This window comes from Micromesistius poutassou (genome assembly GCF_964030765.1).
Source record: "Micromesistius poutassou genome assembly, chromosome: 8".
Classification (NCBI taxonomy): domain Eukaryota; kingdom Metazoa; phylum Chordata; class Actinopteri; order Gadiformes; family Gadidae; genus Micromesistius; species Micromesistius poutassou.
In genome coordinates, this window is record NC_140278.1 from 13,492,224 (window position 1) to 13,513,003 (window position 20,780).

Sequence of the window (20,780 nt, forward strand, 5' to 3'; positions counted from 1 at the left end):
TGTGTGTGTGTGTGCACGCACATTTGTGTTTGTGTGTTTGTGTTATGCTACAGATATGGATTTAGACATAAGAACACTCCCATACACCTAACTATCCCAAGACATCAGAAGATAAGTGCTGATTTGCAATGAAGCCAAATACCTATTCACCTTCCGCTCAATAATGCCACAGTCCTGCTACGGTGGGCTTGGCTTCTACCAACTCAGTTATTTTTGAATGTTATGGGAAAAATTGAGCCCCTCATATAAGGTATTCGCTCTATTTGCATTAATCCAAATATATACGTATATGTATTGTATATAGGCTATGTATGTATGTAGTATGTATATGTGAATATGTGTGTGTGTGTGTGTGTGTGTGTGTATTCATTTCTGATAGAATTGTCAGATTTCCCATGGGCCCCCCCTGACTGATTCTAGGTCCCCCCTGTGCCACCTCAATAAAAAAATCCTGGAATCACTCCTGCTGCAAAATATTAATGTTTTACAGAGGACCAGCATAACAGAGTTTTTCATTCCACAATACCCACCTATGTATGTAAAACATTTTTTGGAACTAAAGTGAGAGCTCAATCAGCACGTTACACATTCTACGACGCCCCCGACGGCGCTCCACTAGTAGAAGTGTCCATAGATATATATAGAACACTAGAGCCGTTTCTCAATACCAAGTACGCGGACTATGTACTCGCGGACTTGGAAGTACGTACTTGGCAAGTCCGGACTTTCAAGTACAGACTTCCGAGAACGCGAGTACGCACCTGCAATTGGAACAGCAGCGGACTCGATGATGCATTCTGGGATATTTAACAGTCCCAAGTCCACACGAGTCACCTCCGATGCATCCTCGGTAGAACGGCCTCATCGAGAACGCATCGAGAACACTTCCGGGTTTTAAGACAGTACTCGCGTACTCGCATACTTGGAACAGTGCTTGGGCTACCACTGATGACGTTTACCGAGAACGCAAGTACACGAGAACACACGAGAACGCGAATTGAGAAACGGCTTAGATGTCTCGTCTGCGCTGCTGACCAATGGAGACGAACGTCCGCACTGGCGGCCATCTTGCCCCAGTAAGCTCGCTCACCCATAACATTGTGTTGTTAGTGGTACATGTACTTTTTAAATAACCATAACTTGCTAATTTTTTCAAATGGTTTGGTTTGTTATAAACGTCAGAGATGTATTTATGACACTGCATACTTATGAATAATTATGTTATGTTCTAAAAAAAATTGAATAATCTAAAATAGGTACACGATTTCCCTTTACAAATAGTAGTAGTTTGTAAGAAACCAAACCGTTTAAAAATCGGTTGAAAATCTAGCAAGTTATGGTTATTTAAAAAGTACATGTACCACTACCAACACAATGTTATGGGTGAGCGAGCTTACTGGGGCAAGACGGCCGCCAGTGCGGACGTTCTAGACTCCGCCGTAAAAGAGTGTTCTATCTATGGAAGTGTCCGCCGCGTCTAGCCACAGTTTGAACTTGAGTATGACTTCCTGTGAAAATCTCACTTCAAAGTAAAAGTAAGTTGTATGGCGTATGTCCACGCCATACAACTTAACTTACCTATAATCAGGTGGCAATTAGCTGGGGGATGTGTGGGACTAAAAACTAAGTAAAGATCCATAATGCGATAGAACGATAAACGATAAAATCCGAAACGGACAACCCACTGTCAGCACTTCATGAGAGATAGATAGATAGATGACATCATTTCTATTGACATTGGAGTTAATAAATAAAGTGTTTTGGCACGCCTAGCCGAGTGTCACCGCACTATCCATGGTATTGGAAGGGGGATATAATTATTGCATGTTTTGTTTTGTTGTGCATGATCGCACCCACAATTTGATGGACTGTCTTCCATTACTGCTACTCAATCTAGAATAGATATGAAGGCTTTTACTTTGACGTGTATACAGCTCATGTAACCGGAAGTGTCTGTTTAACGTCAGCGACTTTAACGCTCGCTAGGACGAGCTGCGGCTCTGCGGCAACGTTGTATGCTGCCCGGTTTGCTGAAGAAGCGGCCAGAGTGTCATACTCGTCGGAAGGATTTCCCCATTCATGCTTCTCTTGACGCAACGCTATCATTAGAAATAAGGATCCTAAGGAGTTGCATCCAGGGGGTGAGACATTCATTTAAAATGTTTCCTTATTTTTATTGCTCTTCTAACCATGATTGACGTATATGATTGTTTTGTGAAACGGCAATTTGTAAATCAACTGTTATATTGGTTAGGCTATATACTGGTTATATGCTGTAACTTTAAATTATCTGTTCAATTATCAAATATAATATAGGAAATAATAGAATAATATATAATCGTAAAATAAATATAGAACGGTGACGATCAAGCGAGGCAATAGAATTACACTGTTTTTACGATTTGCTTGGTAATTAAGTAGGCTATGGGAAGGCATTGTTATCATATATAGCCATAGCCTACAGGTTAAAGAATGACCCTGGGACATGGTGGACATGGAGAATTGTCCAATAATTAGGATTAAACAGCCTTGTAGGTTACCACATAGCCTAATAAACATACGAAAATAGGTTCGAAATAAAGTATTAATAAGTGCTTAACAAACCATTAACATATATTTAAAGTTTGAATCATATGTGGATCTATTATTTAGTTACTGTCTGTTATGATGGTTGTTGTTTTTTTTTAATAAAATTGATGATGATTATTATTTCTTGAGGGCAGAAACAAGGGACACTGTAAGCTATGTGAAGGAAAGGGAATACCATTGGACTAAATAGAGTTTGATTGTCGCCTGTCCTGTCACCCACCACTCTTTATTCGACCAACGCTTATAATACAATACATTGTATGTTATACTTGTTGACATATAGGCCTACACCAGTCTTGTTCATCTTCTTAGGTGAACAATATTTGCTCAGTGCAATATAAAGATATTGCCATATAAGTATGTCACTGAGTTAGCCTACTATATATATATATTAAATTCTTAACAGTTATGATGAATGAATTATAATTTCAAAATTGTAAGCTTCATTATAAATTAAGATATTCTAAGTGCTAAACACCACCACAATAATCTACCCAAAGGAATTTCTGAATATTACTAAATAATATGCAATTTTAAATTAATATAGGTGATTGTGTGCGATACTGGTCACTTGAGAGTGAGATTATTCAAAATGTTGGCATTGCATGGACTCATTGCTTCCCTTGTTGTTGATCGAATTAACTTTGCAATAAACAATGACAGAGGTAGAACTTACTTCATGATGACGTGATGGCATGGTTAACTGAGACATTTGACTCATTCATTCAATTACTGGGCATAACATTGAAGCGTTACCCAAATCAAGCCCTGGCGATATCCTAAAACCTCCATCACGGCAGCGCCGCATGACGTTCCGTGATGAGGATTCCTTGAAGGGATTTTAGGGGTTGCCGGAATTTTTCGCGCACAGCAAGACATCACGTCCTTTTATGAAAACAGCCGACAATCTGTCTTAAATATAAAGTGATCAAAAGGTCTGCCCACACTGGCCCTTGAGGAAAGAAACACAAAGTCAATGATAGAGAGAGAGAGCATACTCTACAGGCATACAGCTAGAGAGAGAGAGAGAGAGATGAGAGTACGTAGACCTTCAAGGGATGGATGGAAATGGATTAATGACCACCTCTGGGGATGTGTGGGCATGAACCCACAGTTTGAAGGAAACTGTTTGAAGATGCTTGACTAAAGATACTTAAAGAAGGGAGTGCAGTTGAGTTCACTATGTAAGGCAGAATAATGGTAGACTTATTCTAACACCCTCACTCAACATGAGCTACGCTGGCGGATAAAAAAAGAATGCAATTAAAATAAAATAAAAATGTAAGCCAAAATGTTACATAACAAATTATTTGTGACATATAATTTATTGCTTTTATTTATTCTGAGAACAATACACAAAAGGTGGTTAATAGGTTGACTGCTTAACCTGATTATCTGTATTCTTTATGCTGCCATGGTGATATACAGTGTTATAACACAGATTCCCTCATGAACAATAACTTATTTTAGAGCAGTGAAATTCTTATTTACTCACACAACAAAATGGACACACAGACAACCTTGACGAAATGGTTGGTATTTAAAGTCAGACTGTATTAGACACAGCTGGACATGGGAAGAAAAAGCAAGTTTAAGTTGAAGTCGTGGGACCAAAGCAAGGGGAACAAAACTGGGCCTAGTGGTGCACCAATGTTTGATCCACCCATGTTTGAGGCTCCCTTGAACCTCCTTGTTTTTCCATTCAATGTTTCTTGACACTCTAAGGCAATCCTTGAAAAATAAATGTATGCAACAGTATTTAACATTGGTATTCTAGTACCACAGTACAGTTGGCCAGGGGAAGTAATCAGCGATAGTCTTTCTTATTCCCTATGTCCGAGAGTTACAGTATATCATTCTATAAGTCGAGCCTAGGTGAATGTGTACTGCATATTCATTAAAATCACCATATGTGGTGTTGTATTTTATAACACAAGTGCAACAGCGATGATCCACATGCCCACATTTGGTGCGTAATTTAAAGCCTGACCAAAGTTAAAAAAAAAAAGCATGATGCATTTTATCTCCTTCGTGTTTCCCAGATAAGAGTAGTGTCTGTCCCTCGTGTCATGAGGAAGAGAAAAACATTTAAAAAAAAAGAGTTTGAAAAAAAAATCGGATAAATCAAATGAAGCATGCCAATCCATTTAAATATGTGCAACAACAGCCATATTCTTTTTATGCTGTGATTTTTCTGTAACTGCCAGTACAAGGCTCCTAATGCACCACTACAAGTTGGTGCATTGTCATTTGTTCATCCATCAGCTTATACATTCCATCTGTCATTTAGCATCTGAAAATCCACTGGATTTATAGTGGATTTTCCATTGAATATAAATATTTTTTCACAGAACGCACCGGAAATGTGTAATGGCAAGCGAGTCATAATGATTGAAATAAATTCCCAGCTGGAGGGACCTGGGTTCAAATCCCCACCACAATGTCCTTAGCCTATTGGTAGGTGTTCCTTGATCAATATCCTTAATACCTATTTTAAATATATTTCTATATTTATATTTTCTTAATAAATCACATTAGCCTTCACGTCTTTTATTGCCATTTATACCACAGCCTTGTTAAATACTTGATCAATAGTGTTGCATTATGTAAAAATAATGGGACACCTTACACCTAGCACCTTTACCTTTTAACAGTTCCTTATCAATGTTCTCCAAATCACATAAAAAAACACATCAACATAAAAAAATGGTCAAACAGAACATTTGTATATAACAACTGCAATCCTAAACCTTTTATTCTTATTTGTTAATGTCAACACAATTCCAGAAGCTAGCCTAAGTATTTTGCATAAGTTAACGTTCCATCTTTTTGGAATGGGATTACTATCCAAATGTCTTTCACGCTTTCAACACTTTATCTGAAAGGATGTGCACATGACGTCACATAACAATGGCATGTCATGTCATGAACATAAAGGAGTCTTTATGAATGTTTACGACTGTTGTCATTGCTGTTTGTCTGCAGTTTGGCCATTGTCATTAGCCATTGGCCAGTTTAACAATTTGTTTATACATTAAGAAAAAAAGTTGTAATCCTGCTGTAGCATGTTTAGGACAGGTTATGCGGTCTTAGTTAATGTCACGTTGTCATAAGAAAGACAATGACAGGTTATGTTGTCACAACAAACACACCTCAAATAGTGTGAACTCTGCACTAAAAGGACAAAATGGATCGAATAAACATTCAGAAAGACTCCTTCATGTTGATGACCGGTGTCATGTCTTGGTTATGACGCCGCACTCTTATGCACACCCCTTCAACTAAACCCACATAATAATACCATTTAGCCGCTATCTTTGAGCTAACTTCACACTTTTGCTCTCCTCTGACAGCCCCCCTGCCCCAGCCCTCCAGCCCACCCAGAGGAGTGCGAGCAGCACCAGCGGCTGGTGAGTGATCGAGACCTCGAAGCGGAACGGCCACAGTGGAACGGTAGTCATGAACGTGTCTGGTGAGACCTGGTTCCAGTTAGAGTATTCTGGGAACTCCACCATGGGCTACTACTATGACCAGCAGAACTACACCCTACACCCGTCATTGCAGCCGGGCCTGCCGGGCGGCTCCAAGCCGGTGGCCTGCGAGCAGGTGCACATCGCCACAGAGGTCTGTATAAGTCCTTCTGTATGGACCTCCTTCTGTGTGGACCTCCTTCTGTCTGTACCACCTCTGTGTGTCCCTCTTCTGTGTGGACCACCTGTGTGGACCTCCTTCTGTGTGTACCTCTTCTGTGTGTATCTCTTTTGTGTGGACCTCCTTCTGTGTGTACCTCTTCTGTGTGGACCTCTTCTGTGTGGACCTCTTCTGAGTGCCCCTCCATGTGTCTTTTTGCTGTGCAGTGTGTGTTTGTTGATGTCCAATTAATTCAATCCTTTTAAAAAATTGCTGCACCATACACGCATGCAGATCTCTGTACATGCATATTCATGGTCTCTTCACTAAGCGTTACAGTTTACCGCTTTAATATCGCTATACATCATATCTCTTGTGTTGTTCCTCACCCATACATTTCAACTGTGTATCTCTCTGTTGGTGGTGCAGATATTCCTCATCCTGGGGATCATCTCTCTGCTGGAGAACATCCTGGTCATCATGGCTATCGTGAAGAACAAGAACCTCCACTCGCCTATGTACTTCTTCATCTGCAGGTCTTTCATTTACGCTTCATAAATGAAATCACAAATTACATTATCAAACACACTCACACACACACAATCTCTCTTTGTGTATGTACACACAAACACATACTTACTTCACACATACTTCATACATACATTAATTCAGATTGCACGTATGACATCACAACCGTGTGGCTATAAACACCGGCAAACATCACCGGCTGCAGTTGGCTGGCTTGCCTCCATGCTGTGGTCACTTTGATCTGAGGCTGTGTGTGTTCTTGTGGCTCGTTGCAGTCTGGCGGTGGCTGACATGCTGGTGAGTGTGTCGAACGCGTGGGAAACCATTGTGATCTACCTGCTGAACAATCGGCAGCTTGTGGTGGAGGACAGCTTCATCCGCCAGATGGACAACGTGTTTGACTCCCTGATCTGCATCTCTGTGGTGGCGTCCATGTGTAGCCTGCTGGCCATTGCTGTGGACCGGTAGGGCTGACAGGAGGAGTGGGAGAGAGGTGGACTGGTTGCTTGGTTAGCTGGTTGAATATGTTGTCCTTTGACTGAACCCAATGCATACAAATATAATGTCCATAAATATGTGGATGCACTGATGAAAATATACAGAGAAGAGAGGCCGAATGCTTTGAAGCCCTGTTATGTCGACAGGGCGAATAAGTAATGAATCTCGGTATTGCATATTGATATGCTTGATATGATTTTTTTATGATCGATATGATTGATTGTGTTGTCTTTACTTGTTTTAGCCACACACTGTTTAGCCAAACACACACAACACAAAAAACAGTGACAGCACTATGTGCTAAATGAGCAGAGTTTTGAGTTTACTGGATAGTGTGATGTGTGTGTGCTTTGGAGGCTGGTGTCACCATTTGTATTATTTATATTTCTTCTGGCCATTACTTCTTGCATCAGTGTGTGAAGACAACAAGCTGGTAAACAGACCCTGTTATGATTCGCTCTCGCCAGGTATGTCACCATCTTCTACGCACTCCGTTACCACAACATCGTCACGGTGCGGCGGGCCGGCTTCATCATCGCCGGCATCTGGACCTTCTGCACGGGCTGTGGCATCGTCTTCATCATCTACTCGGACACCACCCCCGTCATCATCTGCCTGGTGTCCATGTTCTTCGCCATGCTGGTGCTCATGGCGTCGCTCTACAGCCACATGTTCATGCTGGCGCGCTCTCACGTCAAGCGCATCGCCGCCTTGCCGGGCTACAACTCCATCCACCAGCGGGCCAGCATGAAGGGAGCCATCACGCTCACCATCCTGCTGGGCATCTTCATCGTGTGCTGGGCGCCGTTCTTCCTGCACCTCATCCTCATGATCTCCTGCCCCCGCAACCTGTACTGCGTGTGCTTCATGTCCCACTTCAACATGTATCTCATTCTCATCATGTGCAACTCTGTGATCGACCCGCTCATCTACGCCTTCCGCAGCCAGGAGATGAGAAAGACCTTCAAGGAGATCATCTGCTGTTACAGCCTCCGGAACACCTGCGCCAACATCTGGGCACTAACGGGCAAATACTGAGCAAGCGACGACGCACGGTGGTGTGTGTCTGTGTGTGTGTGTGTGTGTGAGGGGGGGGGGGTTGATTGAGGCAGGTGCCTTGGATGAAATGACACGCAGATGGAACACAGCTGTTACGTGAACCACTGGGTTGGGGAAAAAAGAAAGAGGTTGGGATTCGTAGGTCTGAGATACGGCTTTCAGTGAACACAAGGGCAGGCTGTGGTAGAGAGGGTGGTCTGCCTCTCCACGAGAAGAAATGTGTAGGTATGTAGTATTTTAGTATTTATAAGACTGCCATATGTTGTGACTTTGTGCTTGTTTGTGTTCTCAACCGTGGGACAGTGTGTATGTATGTGCTGTGTGTATGAGATACTGGCGGTATTCACTCTACAGACCTTTCATTATATGCAACTTGAGGATGTTCTTTGTGGAACCAGACGTTATGCCATAAGCTCCAGCTCAGCTTTCTCTCCCCTGTCTGACTACTTTTTTTTTTAAGTCAGTAGTCTGTTGAATCACTAAAACACACACACACACACACACACACACACACACACATACACACACACACACACACACACACACACACACACACACACACACATACACAGGGCCGGCCCTAGCCTTTTGGGGGCCCTAAGCAGAATTTGATTCAAGCCTTTGGGCCCCCCCCTCCCACCACCATGGAGTCATCTGTGCTTGATGATTATTAACACAAACGGCACACCATGTCACATTATAAATTGCATTAATACAGGAATGGATTGTGAACTACTGTCCCCCTGGGCAAAGAAGCATAAAGACCCCCCTCCTCCAATTTGTGCAAAAGTGGGTGTAAATGGGGGAGTGGGGCGGGTCTGGGGGTCCTCCCCCAGAAAATTTTTAATTTGGTAGATGTGATTTCCTATATTCTGGTGCATCTTGGGGATGGTCAGCTGGAGATGGGCAATACCTTAATTCCTTCAGATTCATAGCCTTTAACCTGACTTGCAGGGCCTGCACAAGCAAACTAATATAGCACTGGGTTTAGCTGCCCCCAAACCACAAGTCTACTTTAAAGGCCTAGCCTATATTTTGGTCCATATTTGATTAGATACATTCAGGGTTCCACACAGACATTGTGGCATAAGCAGAATTTCATGATTTAGAGGGCTTTTAGATATATCACATCACATATCGTGTGATATTTACTTGAGGGGCCCCATTCAGACATCAACCCATAACCCATTTTGTATGATTAAGGAAGCCCTATTAAGACATTAATTAATTAAGACATTACTGAAATAACAAATCTATTTTAAACTCTGATATTTGAAGTGAAACACTAAGGCTGGGTTGCACCAACATGGATTAAATTAATCCTGGTTTAGGGTTAATCTAGGGTTAGTAAATCTAGGTTTAAACTGGTTTATAATTAATCAGAGACGCGTTGCACATCTTAGTTTTAACCCTGGATTAGTTAAACTAGTTTAAACAAGGATTAAAAAGGATTAGTTTGTGTTCAGTGTCTGCGATGATGGATTCTGGCGAAATGTGAACAAATTCACAATGCATGCTTGATAAAGATGGACCACAATATATTCTCCAGTTCACTCGTGAATAAATGATTAGCTTGTTGCTTTTATTTACAGTGTCAGAGTCTATATTTATCAAGTCTATATTTACAGAGGGGAGAAAATGAGTGGCCCCTGCCCAAGTGGCACAGCCCAGGTCGGCCTTGAATTACAATGCAAAGGCAAAAAAGGACGCAGCAGGAGAGAGGAGGCGGATGTTTCAAACTGGCGGAGGACCACCAATGATTACGGACCCTCTAGCTGGGTTGCCCCAACATGGTAGCTCAAGTCAAAGAAAATCATTGATATGGTCCCGCAGCTGTGAAAACTATTTTCATAAATTTCAATTGGGTTTAATCTATCTCTAATTTTCCTGCAATGTACTCTTTCCTCTAACCCCATTCAGCGAAGATATACAGCCATGTTGTCAAAAAAACTGTGATAAACCTAACATAAACCTCCTCCAGAGGTGGTTTAAATATAACCGTTAAACCAGGTTAAGAATAGGTTTTTTATGACTGGTGCAACAGACTTAAATTTAATCTCAGTTTAAATGGAGTTTAAACTGAGATTACCAAAGGGTTAAATATAACCAGGATTAACAATGAACTAAATTTAAACTAGGTTTAAAGTTTCGTGCAACACGGTTAACAGTTAAACACCTTGATTTTATCCAGTTTAAGAGTTAATCCATGTTGGTGCAACCCAGTGTGGTTTACTGAACTTTAATTAAAAAAACTAACAAAAGAAACACGATTTTTTTGGGCCCCAAGCAGCCGCTTAGTTTGCTTATGCCTCAGGCCGGCCCTGCACATACACACACACACACGCACACACACACACACACACACACACACACACACACACACACACACACACACACACACACACACACATTGCATTCACTGTTTTATGAAAAACAAATAACATACTTCAATAAAAACTGCACTGTACCCATTGCAAAATATATTAAAGGTAGGGAAGTTTCCCGGGAATTAGACAAAATGAAATTGGGATTTTATTTTGCAGCCACTGGAGTACATTTGCACAGCCTATCTTCAGGTCATTCCAAAACACAGCCACTTGATTATTCTACTTCTTAAGTATGCCTTTGTATTACAGTTGCCTGTTGCAAAGGAGACAGAGTAGCAAGAGAGATGTAGCAAAGGATTAGGAACAAACAGAAACCAAAACAGCTGTTGCGTCACTGTTTTGGTCAAATAAATTATTGCGGAATGTGTTTTTGTGCCTTTTTCCATCAGTATGGGGTCAACTGTCCTGAGTCTGATTGGGTGCAAGGCATGCCACTCCTTTTTTAAGATTTATATTATATAGAAAGTCTCTTCTAATGTTTTAATTTTCTCATTCAGTGCATTGAATGATGCATTGATGATGCTTTGTGCATCCAACTCACTTAAGATGATACTGCTAATGCTAATGCCAACGTAGTAAATGGTTTGCACTGTAAAGTTAACGTACATGAATGTGCACTGCTGCTTTGTGATTTTGTCTGTCTAGAGTTTACTTTAATAAGTAGCAGGTAGTCTCTAAGGAGAACATTAGGAGAAGTCTGTCTGTTTGGATTATTTAACCTCTGGAGTTTAATGGGATTAGCCTTCCTACAAATGTTCAGTTGGGGTCTGTAGTCTGTTGTTAGAATTGTGAGCTTTGTCACCCAGAAGACCAAAAAATAAAAAAGAAACAGAATGAAAATATCAAGAAAAATGCACATGCACGAAAAAATAACCAGTGATGATTACTTTACAACTTGAAGCACAGTGATTGAGTTTACACAAATATGACAATCGATAAATGCATATAATACAAAAAATATCCAAGGCGTATGCACCAAGTATGTAAAGCTGAAAGTAATGGCGTGCATTAATAAAACTAAATAAATAAATTGTAAATGTAAAATTGTACATTTGTGATCACTATTGGCAGTGTTGCTTAAAGTAAACTGCTTTGTAAATGTTTTTGTACAAAATACAAACACCTTCCTTTTGTATTTGTTTATACTAAAGGAAGTGTGTTTACAAGGGTGTAACGGTAAAGAAGTCATATTAGATATAGGTTATAGGTTAGACATGTTTTTCTTTTTGACCAATGCTTTTTTCAATGCTAACTTTAAATATTGTTTTTGTGCATGCGGCCTCACTCAAAACATCTGACAGAGACCCTCTGTATTTCCCGATACGGATGTACAGTGTAGTGTATAATAAGCCTATATAGGCTACTGTATGTTTTAGTAGTTATTTCAATGATCATCATTGTTTTCTTTAAGTGTGGAGGTTATTGCGTCAGGTATGTTGTAATGGAACTGTCCATCCTTAGCACCCTCCTAGCTGGCTCAGGTCGCTAGGTTCCAGCCAGTCAGCGGATGCAGTGAAGAGTCTGATAAGGACTGGTTAGAGGAAGGACCACCTCAAGCGCTCAGTTGATCTGTTTGAATTGTGCCATGAATGTCAACATATGTTGTCTGTGAATTTTTAATATAATTTTTCATGTTAAGAGTTTGACAGTATATTGTCGCTAGCAGTTGTGGAAAAGACATAATGAGAAAGACTACATGTCGCCTATGACATATAACTGTTATATGTTATAGGCATCATATGTAGTCTTTCTCGTTAATTATTTTCTCACATTCACTTGCATTAACGATTTTTCAACCTAGAGGTCCACTGGGGTTTAGCGGAAGGGGCGGGACTTACCAGGCAGCTCTATACAAGATCGAACGTACCCCCTCGTAAACATAAAAAAAAAGTTAGCATCGAAAAATAGCATTGGTCGGAAAAAAATAAGTGGTCGAAAGAAATACGTAATTGTACATTAATAAAAATATTTGATCAAAGAAACTAAGCCAATTCGAGTTTTTGTAAAACCAGTTTCTGTATTTTCAGTTACAAGATTATTTTTACGTATGATACTTGTTCATACTTGCTCATTAAAAGACACAACATAATGGGAACGTGTATGTATCTTTTGAAAATATATTATTTTGTGGGTAATTGGATTGGCCGCTCCCTGGTGGTGACCTGCCCAACTGACAGGAAGTATTGACCTGTATGTGTCACGTAATGTCACGATTAACGTTTTTCAACACAAACACAATCAATTGCGTCATCTGACATTATCGCCATCAATCGTCATCAAAACACAAGAATCAACGACTACCAACAGTGAGTAGAATCATCTTATATGGAGCTATAGAATCGAGCGGGTTATAAATGTTAATTTCCCGGAATGACCTTTTGGACTTTTTGGAAACCATAATACTTGTATATATTTGTTCTACATCTTAAGTATATTTGCTATATTTATATATATATATATATATATATATAAACTCACTGTAAATTACTGTTATTTATTATTGTATTGTAGTATATGTATTGTAGTTATTGTATTAAAAGGGGAATGACAAAACGATAAAAAAATAAGTTTATATTCTTGGAGCAAAACAATATTTCTACTGGGAGCATCGCCACCATTCGGAGCAGAAGAGCATCTTCCAGAAGGTGTGTCTGAGTTCGGCGCTGCGGAAGGCATAGATGGCGGGGTCGATGAGGGCGTGGCTCATCAGCAGCGCCACGTGCAGCTGGAACAGCGAGCGGTAGCACTCGCAGTACGGGTTGGCGTGGCACGTCATGATGAGGATGAGGTGGAAGAAGAATGGAGTCCAGCACACCATAAACGACCCGAACAGTATGGTGAGCGTCAGCGCCCCTCTCATGTTGCCGCCACTCCAACAGTGACTCTGGCGCTTTACGCTAGGCGTGTAAGCGGCGATCTTTCTAGTGTGGCTACGTGCCAGCAGGAACATGTAGACGTAGAGGAAGATGATGAGAAGCAGGGAGATGGCGAAGACGGCTATGAAGAAGGTCTTGATGAAGGCAGTGTCGAAGAAGTGCACCATGAGCATGGCCGACACGCCGCACGTTGTCCAGATGAAGGACAAAATGGCTGCCGCGCGGCGCATCGTCATGATGTTGTGGTAGCGGAGCGCGTGGAAGATAGTGAGGTAGCTGTAAAGGGGTGATAACAAATCAGGCTTTGTGGATAATAATAGACACTTTCAGTCAACAACCTAATTAATTATCAACGGTTCAAAGCAATCCAGAATTTAATCAAAAATATCCTTTTTATACTTCTGTTACACAATAACTAATTCAATTTTACGGTACTACCAAATAGCCCTGATCAGAAAACTGAGCTGTTTAATTAGGTGCCAAGCACAAAGTGTGCGAAGGCAACTTGAAAATTGAAAATGTTAGTTTTATTATTATTATTCCGCTGCGTTTGCATTACACAGCCTAAACCGCTCGCACGCTTTTTATGAAACTTACTAGACCTGTAGAGGTTGACCCAAGATTAGCAGACAGCAAATATTACACTGATTGGCCTAAAGGTGGCGCTATACCAACTGTCCAAAAAATGCAAACTTTGCACAAGCATATCTCGTAACCGGTTTGACCTACACTCATGAAACTTGGCTGACACATGCATATCCACATGCTGAACAAATATGCCCCAAGAACCTATGACTTCCGGTTCCCAGATTTGCCGCCATTTTGAATTTAGTTAAAAACAGTAAATTGCCTAACGATCCTAGGTTTTTTGACTTTGACAAAAATCCTTTAGCCCATATAATCTATGGACCATTATCTTCAATCTGACATAAAGATTAGTCTGTACAATAAATTTTAAAGCACCCATGAGCCATTGACTTCTAAAACGGGCGTGGTTTAAAACGCAAAAATAGTTAATTGCTCATATCAACATCAAGTTGGACTCCTATAATGTTGACCCCAATACAAAAGTTGTTCATAATCAAATTCTGAAGAGTTAAACTCAACATTTTTTCAAATAGGGCGTGGCATCGAAATGGGCGTGGCCTGTCACTAAAATCGCCACAGTTCATAGACGCAATGTTTGATTTAAGCAGGACCGACCTAGTGGCCGTTGGGGCCCAAAGTTCCAACTGCTCAAGAAAAATTAGGTAGATTGGCAAAACAAGATGGCCGCCAAACAGCGAAATTGTTTCTTGGTCGGTAGGGTTAGGGTTGGGTTTGATGGTTTATTGGTCGGTACGGTTAGGGTTAGGTTTGATGGTTTATTGGTCGGTAGGGTTAGGGTTAGGTTTGATGGTTTATTGGTCGATAGGGTTAGGTTTGATGGTTTATTGGTCGGTAGGGTTAGGGTTGGGTTTGATGGTTTATTGGTCGATAGGGTTAGGGTTAGGTTTGATGGTTTATTGGTTGGTAGGGTTAGGTGTGATGGTTTTGTGACTGTACGTTGAAGGGCGTGTCTGTGGCGTGGCGGTCGGCTCAGGCTTGGCACCTTAAACGCTGCTCGCAGCTTTAATTTTATATGTGTTTGCATGTTTTTGTATTTGACAGTGTCTTTAATATGGTGGCGACATTCACACACGATCCAAAGGTCTTCATATTGGGCCCCGCCCCCCCCCCCCCCCCCCGTAGCAACCCCTACGTACCGGTCCAGCGCGATGGCCAGGAAGCTGAACATGGAGCCCACAAACGACATGCACAGCAGGGAGTCGATCACGTCGTCCATCTTCCTCTCCGAGGAGCCCTGCTGGTCGAGGTGTCCTCCGTCCACAAACACCAGCATCACGTTCTCCACCGTCTTGGTGAGGCTGGCGATGGTGTTGAAGGCCGCCAGGCTGCAGATGAAGCAGTACATGGGCGAGTGGAGGTTACGGTTGTGCACCACGGCCACCACCACCAGCAGGTTCTCCATCAGACTCACCACCCCAATGGTGAAGAAGAGGGACACGGGCAGAAGGACCTCCTGGCAGTCGGACTGATTGGCCGACAGGGTCGTCGTGGCTACTGTGGCGTGATTCATACTGAGACGAGCAGGAGAGGTTCTTCACCCATAGAGTAGGAGGTGGTTGGTAACACTCCAATGTGATAGTCCTTAGTATTATAAAGTCCTTGCTGCTGTAATGTGGCCTTATACTAAAAAGACCACATTCACAGAATCATCTTTAACCATTTCAGTTAATGAGGGTTAATGGGATTTTCGCAAATTTCTTAAATAGTTTAGATGATGCTGATGTTGAAGTAGTTTCCCTTTCAGCAATGACCTTTTTGGTCTCTGGTGAAGCTGGAGTCGGCAGGCCTTAGTCTTAAACCAGTTGACCGTTATCTCTCCGGAGATTACACAAGGGAAAAACATCCCTGATGACTTAGAAGTGGGCAGTGGCAGTAGGCTGTACGAGGACACACACACAACCGAGGGAGGGGGGTGTCAGCTGTCCCAGGGCTGCCTTGTGTTCATGGGTGGTTTGGGTTGAAGAAGTAGAGCCGCTCCAATAGAGACCTCCCCTGTTAAATAACACAGCAAGTGTTAGTCCCTTCTGTGGCTGAGTGAAGCATGTGCTCATATTTGTTAAAAGCTACTGAGGACATTGCTGATGTGGAACCTTACGCAACAAACCCTTAGGCTTATGATCATAACCCAAGGCTTATGATCTGGCATATACAGTATAATCAATTCGATAATCTTATTCAGACTACACACTCATCCCCAGCATTACTGTGTCCACTAGGATTCACAAATAAGCTTATTTGAGTCAATAGTTCTAGTTATTTATTTGACTTTTTTCAAACTTTTCTCCCAGTGCTGTGATTTATAGTGATGCTGACAAAAAAACACAACTATTTAATTAGTTGCAAACAAGCTGTCATGTTACTAAACATTATACAGATTACAGTACATCTGCCTAAAGCTCACTACCTACACCAGTGCCATCAATCCCCTACTATACTGCCCTGTCAAATACATTCATACTGTATGAAATATGTAACAGTAACACAATTGAGGGTGCTTTGACAAAGGAGGCCTAAAGACATTGTAGATGTTAGAACATGTGTTGCACAATCAGGTGTTGCTTTGAGGGGGCATCTATATTTAATTTGGGGTAATTCACTGGAAAGACCCCCTATAGGCGCAGGAATGTTCTTAGTTGAAATGATGCTGTAACTTCAGCCTTAATATCTTCAGCCCTAAAAGCTTTCCAATTAAAAGAGAGCCCTTCTCCTCATTGAGCTGGGATACTGAGTGAGACAGGGCTTTGCCTCAGCCCCCCCTACAGTGAATTACATGATGATTAAATATGTTTTTACAGTTTTGCGGTGGAGGTGCATTGCAAGCATTGCAAGCCAAAGTCTTGCACAATGAAACCAATACGTCCAACTATATCTTGAATTGAATTACCTTTGGCATGTGCAACTTAGCTATATGTCTAGGTTCCTGCGGTGTGCTGCATTAAAATAACAGAGGAATTAATGATTTCCACATCATTGAGTTTCAGGGATGAATTCAATGGTGGCTCGTTTTGATTGACAATGCAATCACTGACAACCAGTGGTAACCCTTCTCAACATGTTTCCTAAGAGAGGAAGAGTGGAGTGGAGTGTGTGTGTGAGAGTGTGTGTGTGTGTGTGTGTGTGTGTGGCTGTGTGTGTGTGCCTCTACGCGGGTGCATCGATTTGTTGCCAAATGCCCATTTCTTAAATGTCTCCTCACTACGTTTGGCAGGAGCCCTCAGGCTACTGAAGATGTGGCATCGTATATTGATGTCAACACATTGATTATACCTCCCGAGACTATTTCCTGTGTCCTCCGGTTTCATGTTATTCAAATGAAAAGTGTTCAAAATCGTTCCCATCTAAGTGGAACCAACGACCAACCTACAAACGCCTGTTATAATGGGAGACACATTACTGGCCTGTCCCCAGTATAATGGGAGACACATCACTGGCCTGCCCCCAGTATAATGAGAGACACATCACTGGCCTGTCCCCAGTATAATGAGAGACACAACACTGGCCTGTCCCCAGTATAATGAGAGACACAACACTGGCCTGTCCCCAGTATAATGAGAGACACATCACTGGCCTGCCCCCAGTATAATGAGAGACACATCACTGGCCTGTCCCCAGTATAATGAGAGACACAACACTGGCCTGTCCCCAGTATAATGAGAGACACATCACTGGCCTGTCCCCAGTATAATGGGAGACACATCACTGGCCTGTCCCCAGTATAATGAGAGACACATCACTGGCCTGTCCCCAATATTATGTCAGAGACCACTTGAAGCACACTCTGTTCTCTTCATTTTAATTTCTGTTTCAGTCTTGCTCAACTGATTAACATTAGCTGTGCTTTTCTTCGCCCTTGAGCCACAACTCAGTGTTCCTGCCATGTATCCTTGATCCCTCTCTTGATCTCCTCTGCTGCGGGCAGCCATGAGACGACATACATACAGGCTCACATGGTGTGAGGACGCTGCAGTGTTGTGCAACACAAGACCGGATGGATTCCACGTCTGACTGAACAACCGGGTCCCCTCACAACCGCTCTCCTTGTATTCATGACAGAACCACTCTGGATTGTCACCTGTGATGTCTGCATGTGTTTACTGGCCGCCTAGTGTCCTGGGTGGGGGGTGCTTTTAGATTCCTGGTCAATCTGTTGTCTAAGCCTGTTGTCTTTGGGTCTTGGAGCTTGAGTTGGATCTTGTGTCAGCATTACATTCCCCATGTGAATATACAGCCGTGTGCATCTTAGACACCACAATGTTTAACATTTAGAAAAATAAGGCGGGTAGGACAACATTTTATAGGCAACAAGTTATTTACTAATGGGTGAGGATGAAAACAATTAAAAATATAATAAAGATGAAATATACAATTCAAGAATTAATCAAGTGCTGTTTAGGAAGTAAATTGTGTTAACTCTCAAACTGATTTATACTAGCATGACACTACTACTACTACTACTACTACTACCACTAATACTACCACTGCTACTGCTTCTACTACCACTACAACTACTACTACTATTACCACTACTACTACCACTGCTACTACTACTACAACTACTACCACTATGTCTATTTCTAGTACTACTACTACCAGCACTATTACCACTACCTCTACTACTACTTATACTACTACCACTAATACCACTATGACCACTGCTTCTACTACCACTGTGACTACACAGCCTTCTAGCCTTCTACTACTGTCTATTTATTTCAAAGCAGCACACAGTTACTTCATAGTTTAACTCGGCATACACAACAAAAGCTTAGATGCACGTGCAAGAACATGAAAATCAAGCATGAAAAAGTGAACGCCTTACCTTTCTTCTCACCTTTGAGGTGCTTGAAGATAAACTCGATTCCTGGATAAAGATAAAACAGGGCTGTAGGCTCAACATGGATGTGCTCCTTCAGACGAGTGAAGCAGCCATGGGTCATGTGTCCCGGGTTACGGGACGGACTGTTGTTGTGCCCTTGAATGGCAGAATCACCAAGGTTGAGCTGTATGTTCCTTTGGCCACAGCTCATCCATCCATGGTAACAGCCCAAGGCCTCACACACACACACACACACACACACACACACACACACACACACACACACACACACACACACACACACACACACACACACACACACACACACACACAATTTGTACAGAAATCCCCCCCCCCCCGAAATATGATGTAAAAAGTGTGTAGATGTTAATTGTCTAATGATAAATGTAATCAATAGGCTTATGTGCCTCTCCCTGTTGTTCATCATGTCAAGCAGTTTCTCCTGGGAAATATAAATAAACAAATACATTGACACAAACATGAATCACACACAGATCATTTCTTGTTATTTTATTTTTTTTATTTTTTTTGCAGTTTCTGACAAATGAGGTGCCCTTCCTGTGTTATTTGTGTCATACAGTGTTGCTAGATATAAATAAATAAGTAGACCTTTGGCACATCCAGTTCCTTGAAAAGAGAGGGATAAGACTAGTGTATAAGACTAGTAGAATATTCTTCCCACCAGATCATCTCTGATGATAAAACTGGTTTTATTAGCAATCGCCACTCATTCAGTAATATCCGTCGCCTGCTAAATGTTATTTATTCTCCTGCATCTGAAGAGGTTCCAGAGATGGGATGTGAAGAAAGCATTCGATAGGGTGGAATGGCCATATTTGTTTAGGGTCTTGGAAAACTTTGGTTTATAGTCACCGATTTGTATGGGTTAAACTTTTGGGTAACACCTTATAATAAGGTGCCATAATAAATAGCAAACTTTGCAAACAAAATTGTTACTAAATTATCTATTTAGCACAAGTTAATAGTTTTTTCATTAATTAAATATTAGTTGTTTGCATACAATCTGTATGTTAATCTTTTAACAAATAGAAAACAATCTATTAACTAATATTGTATTCATATTTGTTAGTAGTTAACTAAATGTCTTTTTGGCACTAATTAAGTTATTTCTTACATCATTTAAATGTTAAATGTTTATTTACAAACTATATGTTAATATAAAAGTTAATGACATATTATTATTTAACTAATTGTTATTAAACTGTGCTTCTGCCTATCCCAATTTGATCCACTCTTCATAGGACCCTTACAATAAAGTTGGTTAAGCTTAATTCATATATTAGTAATATATAGCTATCAGCGTGGGGCCCCTTATAATAAAGTTGGTTAAGCTTAATTAATATATTAGTAATATATAACTATCAGTATGGGGGACCCTTATAATAAAGTTGGTTAAGCTCAATTAATATATTAGTAATATATAACTATTAGTATGGGGGACCCTTATAATAAAGTTGGAACAGTAATTATTAATTATTTACAAATATTTCTTATAACATTTATTAATGATAGCAAATATTTTACAGTGGGTTGCTCACACTGGAAATGAATGATCTAAGCACACACTGTTGGGAAGGGGGATGAAAATATTTTATTTATAAAGTCAAAGAACTCAGAAAGATCTCTCCAATAGCTTTTTGTTTTCTACTGGAACACTGACCACTGATGGTTAAACTGATCAAAAAAGATGATCAAACTAGAACAACAGAATGGATAAAATGGCATATCAAATAAACAGATAAAGAG

At 41.1% G+C, this 20,780-nt stretch overlaps 2 protein-coding genes across 3 annotated transcripts; one reads left to right on the plus strand and one right to left on the minus strand.

The window, feature by feature from the left end:
- The first annotated feature begins 2,021 nt into the window (after positions 1 to 2,021).
- Positions 2,022 to 12,770, plus strand: LOC311351394 (melanocortin receptor 5-like). 2 transcript variants are annotated; one of them, XM_084471530.1, is made up of 6 exons: positions 2,041 to 2,141; positions 4,941 to 5,046; positions 5,943 to 6,213; positions 6,649 to 6,755; positions 7,023 to 7,211; positions 7,713 to 12,770. In XM_084471530.1, the coding sequence occupies exons 3-6, from the start codon at positions 6,049 to 6,051 to the stop codon at positions 8,281 to 8,283; spliced, it is 1,032 nt and encodes a 343-aa protein (XP_084327656.1). In that variant the 5' UTR covers positions 2,041 to 2,141; positions 4,941 to 5,046; positions 5,943 to 6,048; the 3' UTR covers positions 8,284 to 12,770. The 2 variants fall into 2 exon arrangements, with proteins under 2 accessions (XP_084327655.1, XP_084327656.1); XM_084471529.1 differs by lacking the exon at positions 4,941 to 5,046 and having other exon boundaries at positions 2,022 to 2,141.
- Positions 12,771 to 13,287: 517 nt separating this feature from the next.
- On the minus strand, positions 13,288 to 15,686 carry mc2r (melanocortin 2 receptor; the record flags this gene model as incomplete). Its single annotated transcript, XM_084471921.1, has 2 exons — positions 13,288 to 13,843; positions 15,313 to 15,686. The coding sequence occupies 2 exons, from the start codon at positions 15,684 to 15,686 to the stop codon at positions 13,288 to 13,290; spliced, it is 930 nt and encodes a 309-aa protein (XP_084328047.1).
- Positions 15,687 to 20,780: the final 5,094 nt, after the last annotated feature.